This window comes from Ziziphus jujuba, chromosome 3 (assembly GCF_031755915.1).
Source record: "Ziziphus jujuba cultivar Dongzao chromosome 3, ASM3175591v1".
NCBI classification, from domain to species: domain Eukaryota; kingdom Viridiplantae; phylum Streptophyta; class Magnoliopsida; order Rosales; family Rhamnaceae; genus Ziziphus; species Ziziphus jujuba.
Window position 1 is genome coordinate 17,676,937 of NC_083381.1, and position 12,129 is coordinate 17,689,065.

Sequence of the window (12,129 nt, forward strand, 5' to 3'; positions counted from 1 at the left end):
TTCTTCTCACTATGTTCACATTTAGACCCTTGAATGCATCATCATTCATATATATTTTAACTAATTGGGCAATTAATCCACTAAAACAAACAGGGAAAAAATAATAAATAAAGAAATAAACGGAGAAAAAAAAAATATTTGACCAAATGATCACCTATCTAGCCTATCATATATATGTATATCATGAGGATTATCAATTAAAGGTCTTATTCAATTAAACTAATTAGGAGGAAGTACTTTGGCACAGAACAGAAGCATATATATATATATATATATATATATAGGAAGCAAATGGAATTACTAATAGTCGTTCCAATCATAACAAATAGTTTTATCCTTGTATAACTGGCATGGATGCTTCATCCGAATACCCCAAAAACAAACTTCGCAAAAATCTCTTTCGTCGATGTAGGCATCGAAGAAATGGGTTACTCCAGGCCACTCCACCTCGCAAGAGAACTGTGTAGTTCCCCATATATTGGTCCTGAATTTGAATCCCCATACTTGTCCAGGAGCAATCTCTTTAACACCCAGATCGTCGTTCTTCGATTTGCAATGGACGTTGAGATTCAAGCCGAAGGGAAGATCATTTCTCAAATCAACATGAACTTTATGTGGATATAAGGAAATTGCACCACAGCTCATAATCATATTGATCATCAACGCTGAAGCTAGTTTTAACATGGTTGGTTTTGTTACAGCCATACTCGCTGTTTTGTAAGCCTTATTAACATATATATATATATATATATATATATAGGATCCAGGATTTGATCCGGACTAATATCCTATTGTAGTATATTGATTTGGATCAAGTTTTAAAATTTAATATGTAGGATGTTGATCCGGATCAAGTCTTGAACTTAAAAACCTGATCTGAGCCGGATTATATATATATATATATATATATATATAATATTGGGAGTATATATGTGTAAGATGATCGTAGTAATTAGTAAATAGGGTCTTGCATTTTATTATTAATAATTATTTGAATATTACATAAATGAAAATAACAATTTTGCTTGCCGGTCAACAGTCCATAAATCCTTAAATAAAAATGTTACTGAATAAAGCAGTGGTTATAGGATATTATGTTTGATGGTTTTTTTTATCCATATAATAATATAGCATTAAGTTCTGTTCATGGACGTTAAAATTTTTTTCTATGCACCAATTATTGCCAAGCAATAACTTATTTAATGTGATAGATGACTTTTCCGCTTTTAAAAAATTTCTTAAATTGGCTGGTCATTTTAATTTTTCTAAAAAAGAGTTTTTGGTATACTTGAATTACTATTTACACCAAATTCAAAATTAATTGGAAATCTTTTTCTTGCATTGCAGTTACAATTGAAAAATCATTTCATAATCTATATATGTAAAGAAGGAAATAAATAAAGAAAACCTTAATTAATATACTAATTAACCATATGGTTATAATATTTATCATATATTTTTAATTGACCCAGCAGGGACAATATTTGTCATAGATTTAAAGTTTTTCTTTTTTTTTTTCAATTGGACATATTATTTACCATTTTTTTTTTTTGGCCGAAAAAGGACATATTATTTACTCAGGATATGTTATAAATGGCATTCTCATGAAATATAGTTTAGGCATTAAGTAAGTTTGGCTCAATTAATAAATCACTTATATTTATAGCTAAAAAATCATCCATTGGAAACGCTAGAATGGGAAAAAATAATTTATTGATAAAACAAAAAAGAAAACGCTAGAATGGGAAAAAAATAATTTATTGATAAAACAAAAAGAAAGAAAAAAAAAAATATATATATATATATAGTTTGGACTTCGTGGAGACAAAATACTCTTGGGGTCCAGCCCAATACTCTTACAAAGCCTTTAAGCAATGGGCGTGTCCAATTTTTATTTTTATTTTTGAATTTCTTTTAATGTATAACTAAAGCATAAGGGTAGATATATTTTAAATTTTGTTAATATATAATTTTCTTTTTAACTTGGTTGTTTAATATATATTCGGGCCTAAGATGAAAATATTTTCTTCTTTTCTTTAGGAATACATGAAATGAATTTCTATTTTTAGGTTAATTAGAGGAAACCTAAAACTTATGTATACAATTAATAAGAGGAATAAAGATATTCCCTTATTCGGATAACTATAAAAAAATGACAAAGACCCCAACAAAAATTCATTGGTCCATTAATTGTTTGCTTTTGTTGTGAAGCAGTATTAATGCTAGAGTTATCAAATTTTGTTTTGCTACCATCATTCAATATGAAGTGAACTGTAAACATTGAGAGATAGATCAAAATATTTTTTCGAAAATATTTTGTTCGGACATTAAAATACAGATTGTGATTTGTGAGCATTTTTGGCTGATCTTAAAGGTTTGACAGTCAGGTTATTTAGTTCATTAGTTATTTAAAGATTTTATGTATTACCTAATTATTATGCCTTAAAATAGTAGGTTGTTATACATGTAAATATAGAAACATGTTTTTTTTATCAAAAAAAATAAAATAAAAAGAATAAAAGGAAAATGTTTTGAAATTAGTAGTTAAAAAAAGTTCTAGTTGCACTATCAAATGAACTCTAAATAGTACCATTATAAATTTATATTTCTATCACATTTAAAGTTACTATTAAAAACATTTACCAATTAAACATATTTGTGTTTATACGTATAAGATTAAATATTTCAAATATTTTCAGAAATATGCGATTAAATATTTTAAATATACTTAGAAATATGCAATCGAATGTTTTTAAATATGAATATTTTAAATGTATACTACTAAATATTTTCATATACAAACATTTAGAAGTATATGATCAAACATTTCAATTATATTCAGAAGTATACAACCGAACATCTTTAAATACGTTCATAACTTTGAACTAAACACTTCAATATTATATATTTCCATTGCCTAAAAATATTCTGACATAAAAGAAAATTTTATGGAATTTTCATGACTATCAATTTCGTCCAAAAGCATTGTAAAAAGTTTTCGTGGAATAGTATTTGATTTGTAAGCAATTTGTAAAAATAAAATATATGTTTTTTTTTTTTTTTTACTTAGTTAAGACTCTATAAATTTTCATGGTAGATATTTTAGGTATTAAAAATATTTTATAAATTTATTTTATGTTTTTTATATATTTAAATTGTAATATATAAAAAGCAATACTATATAGAGTTTTTTTAAAATTGTGAAAAAAAGTTCTCTTGAAATTTTTCTGGATTTACAATCAGTTTATGATAAGAAATTTGAATTTAATTAAGATTAAATATGATGAAAAGATGAAAATAAGAAAGGAAGAAAATCATGAACTAATTTACCTTAAGCCTCTACTGAGCAAAACCAAGCAGCGCAACAGTGACAAAAAAAATTGAGAGAAGTTGTTCTTGAGAGCCTTGTGGCTGAGATTGGAAAATCCATGTTCCTCCAATCCCAGCACTCTCCAAGCCTATGCAATTTTTCAACTTCTGAAAAACAATGGATTTTCTACCTCCTATATATATATATATATATATATATATAAGCAAAACCCTTCAGCAAAGTTAACAAAATCCAAGTCATAGGCAACCATAGGCTAATTTAGTGGTTGCAGTTCTTTCACCGTAGTCTTTTGGCAAATCTAACTTGTTTTTTAATTAATTCCCAATAGGAGATTTAGAATATTTGCATATTTTAAGCAATATTTGTTCATAAAACGTTGGTTGAGAGATTGTTGAGTTCGTAACTTCTTTTTCCTTTTTTTTTTTTTTTTTTTTTTTTTTTGGTTGTGAAATTATACATTTCGTTCCAACATCTAACTATATTTGGTGAATGATTTGTTGTTTTTGGTCTTTTAACCGATAGAATTTTTCTGTTTTCTTAATTATCTTTTATGCATATTGCAAGTTCAAAAGGTCCAAAATCTAAATTCCATGGTAAACATGTGATGTAATTGTTCTTTTCCATTGTTTAAGATTCTTCTAATTAAGGATAGTTTTTTTCTTCTTCTTCTTCTTCTTTTTTTTTTTTTTTTTTTTTTTGGGGGGAGACAAATTCAACAGATTCTTCTAATTAAGGATAGTTTTTTTTCTTCTTTTTTTTTTTTTTTTTTGTGTGAGATAAATTCAACCTTTTAATCGACAGAAGAAGATTATTTAGTATTCAGGAAAGGTTTCAGCCATTCAAAACTTGTTCAACTATGCACAATTCTTGATCTAATGGTAAAACCATTAAAAGGTGAAAACCTAGGTAAAAATCTCTACTCTCCTAAAATTGTAATAAAAAAAATTAGAAATAAAAACTAAAAATATAAAACTTAAAAAAAAAAAAAAAAAACTACATGCAATAAGTTTTATAATTAATAGCATAAGTAGCTAAGAAAGGAGTTAAATTGGCCATGCCATGCTAATATGGCCCATATAAACGTTTGATTCATTCATGTGGTTGCATTTATTTATCGTATTATATTTTAATTATTTATCGATTAAAATTAATACATCATATAAAGTAAATATAAAGTAACAAAAATTTACTACAACAAACTTTTTTTTTATTAGGCAATTAATATTTACATAAAAGAGAAAAACATAACATAATTTTTAAGAAAAAAAAATCTTTAAATAAACAAAGTACGATAGGAAAACAATTAAAAAATTTTAATTGTAAATAAAAATTAATCTAGTAAAGTATTATATTGATTAATTTGAAAAAAAAAAGTATAAGTTAACTAATATAATGTATTATTCATATCTGGTACCGTGTCTAAGTCAAATATAGCCTATTACAAGTTTTGTGCTCGACATGGCACAGTTATTATTGTATTGTTGCCATATCATATCCAATTTTAACATTCTGTTTGATCCATTTTGACACCTTTAGTTGCTAAGGTACAAGTCACCATAAGTGAAAAGGCAAAAATTAGTAGTGATTTGGTTGTAAAATTAAATATTTACATTTGGATAATTGAATTGAAGTGGCACCATCTTCAGCATAAGTCCACCTTTGTTGAACTTGAGACTGTGTCATGAATATATCATAACGTTTCTTTAGTTCATATTAAATACGTTCCATGCATATATGGCCTAGCTAATGCATTAATAAGGAATTCTATACGTTCTATAAAAAAGAATAGACAAATAAATAATTTTATGTAATTTATATTTATATAATATATTAAAAAAAATAATATGTGTCATGTGTCAGTATATTATTTTTTTAAATTTTTTTCAAAATTATTTTATTTCTATTTTATTTTATTTATTATCTTATTTTTATGGTTGTATCCAAATATATATATATATATATATACAAAATCAATTTTTATTTTGAAATAAATTTTAAATATACATATTTTTTTTAATATCAATAACCATAAATTGAACACAATAAAAAATGATAAATTATCATTGCTCACGAAATTGCAGTCTTTATTACACGTAGCATTGCATCTTTGAATCATTTGAGTCATAATCCCATAATGATAACCATTTTTTATTATAAATATTATCATTATATATTATAATATATAATAATATAATATATATGTTGAGCATATAATAGTAAAACTGGATATATATATATATATATTATAAATCCAAATTATTGTTAATTAAGTTATAATAATAATAATAATAATAATAACAACAACAATAATAAATATAATTAAATTATATTATAAAGATTTGATATAAAGAAATTAATTATTTGGAAGGAATCAAAAAATGCATTTGAATTTTATAGATAGAAAAAAATTAAATAGGTAAATATTTTTAAATTTGAATTCCATTAATAGTTTACCTTAAAAAGTAAAAAAGTGTTTATAGCATAACCAAACAACAACCACAATAATAATAAAAATAATAAATAATTATATTATATTATGAGTACTTAATATAGAAATTAATTATTTATAAATAATCAAAAAATATATTTAAATTTGAATTTAAATTCCATAAATATAAAATATTATATAAATACAATTGAATTTGAATTAAATTATATAAATATATTTGAATTTAAATTTAAATTTCATAGATGAGAAAAATTAAATAGGTAAATATTTTTTAATTTGAATTTCGTAAATATTTTACCTTATAAGGTAAAAAAAATATATTTGTATGATAAATAATAATAATAATAACAAATAATTAAATTATATTATGGGTATTTATTAGAGGGAAATTAATTTGTTCGGCTATGGTCAATCCAATTCTATTATACATGATATGCTAAACTAGTTTTCTCTCTTCCATTTTTTATGAGTATTTTGATAATATATCATTGGAAGATTATTTGATTTAGCATATTGATCAGTTCAAATAACATTTATTATTGAGAAAAAAATTTAGATTAAAGTTTAGAGAATATATATATACATATATATAATTATTAAAGTTTAGAGAATATATATGTGCATATATATAATTATTAAAGTATAGAATACTAAACGAACAATTGTAATTTCTAGGAGGAAACTACATATATGGATTTTCATTTTTTGACTAATCATTTATAGTACATAAATGATTATTTGCAATAAATCAAAAAATATATTTAAATTTGATTTTAAATTCTATATATGGAAGATATTATTTAAATACATTTGAATTTGAATTAAATTATATAAATGCATTTAAATTTGAATTTAAATTTTATAGATGGAAAAAATTAAATAAATAAATATTTTTAAATTTAAATTTTATGATTGAATAATATTATATATAGATATCAAACTTTTAGTTTTTAACAAACTTTTATAATATACATTGAAAAAAAAAATTCAAATATATTTATTATTAATAAAACTTTTAAATAAATTTTCAAATATAACCGAACAGGTCAATTTTATATGTATCATAATATAAATATTGACACATATTAGTGTTATAATAATAATAATATTAACAATAATAATAAGTATAATTATATTATATTATAAGGATTTAATATAAGAAAATTAATTATTTACAAGGAATTAAAAAATATATTTTAATTTTAATTTGAATTTCATATATGGGAAAAAATTAAATAGATAGATAATTTTTAATTTAAATTTCATAAATAATTTATTTTAAAGGGTTACAATAATATTAATAATAATAACAATAGTAATAAATATAATTAAATTATATTATAAAAATTTAACATATGAAAATTAATTATTTGCAAAGAATCAAAAAAATATATTTGAATTTAAATTTGAATTTCATAAATAAAAAATATTATATGAGTATATTTGAATTTGAATTAAATTATATAAATACATTTGAATTTAAATTTTATATTTTTTAATTTGAATTTCTTAAATAATTTAACTTATAAGATAAAATCGTATTTATAGGATAAATAATAATAATAATAATTAATTAAATTACATTATGAATATTTGATATGTGAAAATTAATTATGTACAAGGAATCAAAAAATATATTTGAATTTTTATTTAAATTCTATAGATAAAAAATATTATTTGAATACATTTAAATTCTATAGATAAAAAATATTATTTGAATACATTTGAATTGATTTAAATTATATAAATGTATTTGAATTTAATTTATATTTCATAGATAGAAAAATTTTATAAATGAAAAAAATTATATAGATAAATATTTTTTAATTTAAATTTATATGATTGAATAATATTATATATATAGGTCAAATTTATAATTCTTAATAAATTTTTATTCAATAGATTAAACAAAATTTTAATATATTTATTACCAATAAATTTTTAAATATAATTAATTATTATAAATTATTTTTAAAATTATTTATTATTATTATATATACCGTGTATTGATGGATACTAATAAATAAAATTTAACTATATTTAAAGCTTTCACATGAAATCTTATCCAAAGCATTTACATTTTTGCTTTTTTCCAAACAGCCTCTAGACTAGAAAAAGAACCTGATTCCAAATGTAAAATAAAAGCAACTCTTCAAAAAAACATTAAAAAGAAAGTGTAATTTTTTTTGTTTCTATTACTTTTGATCCACATGTTTTTTTTTTTTTTTCCTGCTAAAATTTTTTTATTTAACTCGATTTTTTAAAAAAAAAAAAATTTTGCCACTCAGCCTGTTCATATTCCAATTAAAAATTTGACCATTCACCCAAAAAAAAAAAAAGAAAAAGAAAAAAGAAAAGCCCAATTAAAAATTGACATTGGAATATTATATTATTATCCCATTATTTCCACTGTTTTTCTTCTTTTTCTACCCATTTTTTTTCTTCTTCTTCTTCTTTTTTTCCGTTTCTCCAAAGTGGAAAAAAGCAAACCAAAAACAGAACTTAAAAATAAAAGAATAAACAAAAGGTTCCGACCATGAAACCCAACTCCGACGAAAAAGAACCAGAGCAATCGAACTGGGCCTGGCCCAGAAAAACCTGGTCTTTCCTCTCAGAGGTTCGACGCCGATCTCCACTCATCCAATGCATCACGAACTTCGTCTCCATGGATTTGATGGCAAATACTCTGCTCTCTGCTGGCGCTTCTCCAGCGATGCTCCACACCTCCGATGAGATACCGGACTTCACTCCCCACATCAACGCGCTCTGCATCAACGTCGGAACACTCTCCTCTGACTGGTTGCCGGCCATGAAACTCGCCGCCGAGACGGCGTCTAACTTGGGTAAGCCTTGGGTCCTTGACCCAGTTGCCGCCGGAGCTTCCGTTTTCCGAATGAATGCTTGTTTGGAGCTTCTGAAACTCAAACCCACAGTTATAAGGGGAAATGGGTCCGAGATTATGGCGCTTTCAAAGGCTTCCGTTGAACCCACCAAAGTAAAAAAAATCATATTTGTTTTTATCGTTCTGTTTTCTGGGTGTTTTTTAAAAAAGCAATTTTGTTTTGAAAATTGATTAATTTTTTTGTGATTTTTGATAAGGGAGTCGATAGTACCCACGAGTCCACAGACGCAGTGGAATCAGCTAAGGCATTGGCTGAAGCTACTGGTGCTGTAGTGGCTGTTTCTGGTGCAGTAGACATTGTCACAGATGGGAAGCTTGTGGTTGGAGCTCACAATGGAGTGGCCATGATGCAGAAGATCACAGCAACTGGGTGTTCAGTCACTGCCCTGATTGCAGCCTTTGTTGCTGTTGATCAAAATCATGCTTTGGAAGCCACTGCTTCTGCTCTGTCTGTATTTGGGATTGCTGGGGAGTTGGGTTTGAGATTGGCCAATGGACCAGCTTCCTTGCGTATGCATTTGATTGATTCACTTTATGGGCTTGATGAGGCTGCTGTGCTTTCACATGTAAAGATCACCAGGTTTTGATGAAACTTTGAGGAGCTGTGGATTTGGGTATGTTCATTTGACATTAAAACCGTTCTGAACAGTGTAAATATAGTGGTCCCTCATGTTGAGAGATTACATGAATAAGTGATTACATATGGGGAATATAAGCTGTATCTAAGAATAAAATTTGTACTTAATACTCTCAATTTTACTCACTGTTGAATAATTACTGTGATTTACATTTTTTCTCCAAGTTATTAGACTGCATTTATGAATCAATTACCATGGAGTACCTACTTTTGTGGAGCAATATTTGAAGTTGAATTTCATTTAGTTTTAGCTTTATATGTTTTGAGAAAGACTGGATCTTTACAAGGACACATAATTAAATATTTGATTTAGTGTTCTGGAAGCTACATGTTGCTGTTTTTAATTTCACTGTATTTGATCTGACATTTTCTCATAACCTGTTAGGCTTCTTGTTTCTATCATCCTGTTTTGTCTGTATCTTGTTTAGCATGCAATGGCTGAATGTTTCTTTGGAAATAGACCTTTGCAAAATGCCAAACTACAGGCAAAATTCTTTATTTCACTTTAATTTGTTGATAATATATCATCAGTACTCAAAATGGTGGAGTCTGAGTTAAAAGTTGTGTGTGTCTACTCTTGAAAAAACTTTGAGGAAGATGCAACATTTGAGTTCTGAATCAGGCGTATATTATTAGCTTTTGGTCTTTTCTAACTGACCTGTTCTAGAGGATTATTGCATAAGTTGAATAAAGAGCAAGAGTTAAAGATGAATTTTGTTATTGAATTTGCGCATAACAACAATTATAATATCTATATATATATACTTTTTTTTTTCTTTTTCTTTTTTTTTTAATGAAAACAACAATCATAATATTTGAGTATATTACTTTGAATACTTGATAACTACTAGATTGCACAAATGAGATACTGCTGGAAATGTAGGAGTACATTTTGATATAAGCACTGACAAATTCCACACACACACCTACACAAACCTGCATGTAAACTTTATATATTCTTAGTATTTCAAATTGACAGTGATCCTCAGCAAGGTTTCTGCACCATCTATGGCCCGTTGACCTGGAGGTATAAGAGGTCGAACCTCTGCAATCCCGCAAGCATTCTTGAACTTCCCTGTCCCACCGGTGACCGACAACTGTGACAAGGTGCTCCCAATATGGTAAACTCCAAAGAAGTTAAGGTTGTCATTGTATTCCCCACCTTCAAACATTGCTGTAAATGCCATAAGTTGTCTTGTTCCATCTGCAGAGCTTGCGACGTAAACGCCTTGAGCTTTCCCAATTGTCTGTGACCCCAAATCTGGACTGATTGTCAATATATCATCAATAACTGTGATTGTTCCAAAACCTAGTCCCAACCCATCTGGTCCTAATTGAGTGGCAACATTTCCATTTTGACCATTATTGTTTCCTGCAAAAGCAGTACCAGATAAACCAGTACCTAGTGGAAGCCCATTTATGCCATTAATGGTTGGAAGAGCACCATTGGCATTAGGAACAGCCACTGCACCATCAGGAGGTATGAACCCTATTGGCTTTGCAAAAGGTACTTGACTACTGTAGATATTACCTAGCAAACCAGTGATTGGCCTTGCTGTTGGATTGCCACCGCCCAGAATGTCATGCATATAAATTTCAAGAACTGATTCTTCTTTGCTGGTTGATGGATGATCAATTGCAGCAGCCAAAACTATTTCCCTGTGAAGATTCATAAGCAGTATTGCTAGGAAAACACATGGAAGTGATTTTAGAAACATCTTGATCTGTTTGTGATCAAAGGCTCTGAAATGTATGGGGATTTGAAGGTTGAGTAGTGATGGTGGGGTTATGGATTTTTGCTGGTTTTATAAAGGAGATTGGCAAACATGGAGTGGTTGATTATTGCTGACAAAGGTGGTGAAGTTGCTGGATTAGTTTAGCAATGGGGAGTTTAGTTGTTTTGGTTTAGTTGTGTTAATTGGGTATTGATTTATGGCAAATAATTGTAATTTGTATAAGGAGTTTTTTTTTTTTTTTTTTTTTTTAAATAAAAAAATCCTTCATGAAAATAAATTGATATCAAATCAAGTCTAAGATCTAGCCCAAGAACAAGCCCGTAAGCAAGCCCAACCCTCCGATCCAATCTAAGACCAAGCCCAAAATTGAGCTCAAGTGGTCTATTTTTTGGGCTGCATTGATAAAAGCACTTCAGGCTAGATTTTTTTTTTTCCCCGATATTACGAAATTTTCTAATATATGTAATTTTTATTTTTTTTTTTAAGTTTCTAATTTAATTTTTCTTTTTTCTTTTGAAAGATCTAACTATATTTCTTATCACGGAGTTAAAATTTAATTTCAAAATTTATTCTCACATAAAGATTATGGAACTATGTATGTTAGGCAAAAGGTGCGAGTCTAATATGTACACCAGCGTCAATATAAATTTTTTACATGGCCATTAGTGTCGATAAAATTCTTGAAAGTAAGACAAAATCTATTAAATTGTCGATGTTGCATAATTGTACATATCAACGGTACAATGTTTGTGATGAGCCAAAAAAAATAAATAAATAAATGTACTATGTTTTTACCACCATGACCATCAAGCATAACCTGCAACTATTTCTTCACCTTAGATGTTATGTAATAATATTCTCTTTCTACAAAAAGGACATATCAAAAATATTTACAGTGTTATTTTCACCAGATTCTTGTTTGGTGGGTAAAAAAGGTTGCTCTTGGGCAAAATATGACTCAAAGCTAGCCTTCAAAAAAGAGAATAAAGAAAATTATTTTTCCATTATCCACTCATCTTTTTTCTCTTCTTTGAAAAGTGATTTGTGTAAAGAAAGTAAAAGGTTGCTACAAGA

General features: G+C 26.6%; 3 protein-coding genes across 3 annotated transcripts; 1 reads left to right on the plus strand and 2 right to left on the minus strand.

The window, feature by feature from the left end:
• Positions 1-300: 300 nt before the first annotated feature.
• Positions 301-705, minus strand: LOC132803117 (S-protein homolog 3-like). Its single transcript, XM_060815370.1, has one exon. The coding sequence runs from the start codon at positions 703-705 to the stop codon at positions 301-303; it is 405 nt and encodes a 134-aa protein (XP_060671353.1).
• Positions 706-8,211: 7,506 nt separating this feature from the next.
• LOC107422606 (hydroxyethylthiazole kinase) lies at positions 8,212-9,483 on the plus strand. Its single transcript, XM_016032072.4, has 2 exons — positions 8,212-8,775; positions 8,880-9,483. Exons 1-2 carry the CDS (start codon positions 8,317-8,319, stop codon positions 9,267-9,269), a joined length of 849 nt encoding a protein of 282 aa, XP_015887558.3. The 5' UTR covers positions 8,212-8,316; the 3' UTR covers positions 9,270-9,483.
• A 166-nt stretch (positions 9,484-9,649) lies between these two features.
• LOC107422612 (dirigent protein 16) lies at positions 9,650-11,298 on the minus strand. The gene has a single exon (XM_016032081.4). It carries the CDS (start codon positions 11,035-11,037, stop codon positions 10,279-10,281), a length of 759 nt encoding a protein of 252 aa, XP_015887567.3. The 5' UTR covers positions 11,038-11,298; the 3' UTR covers positions 9,650-10,278.
• Between the last annotated feature and the right edge of the window lie 831 nt (positions 11,299-12,129).

Excerpts from the sequence above, each read along its gene's own strand:
- LOC132803117 (XM_060815370.1), bottom strand. The coding sequence starts at position 705 with ATGGCTGTAACAAAACCAACCATGTTAAAACTAGCTTCAGCGTTGATG.
- LOC107422606 (XM_016032072.4), top strand. The coding sequence starts at position 8,317 with ATGAAACCCAACTCCGACGAAAAAGAACCAGAGCAATCGAACTGGGCC. Across the intron at positions 8,776-8,879 it reads CTTCCGTTGAACCCACCAAA|GGAGTCGATAGTACCCACGA; the intron begins GTAAAAAAAATC and ends ATTTTTGATAAG.
- LOC107422612 (XM_016032081.4), bottom strand. The coding sequence starts at position 11,037 with ATGTTTCTAAAATCACTTCCATGTGTTTTCCTAGCAATACTGCTTATG.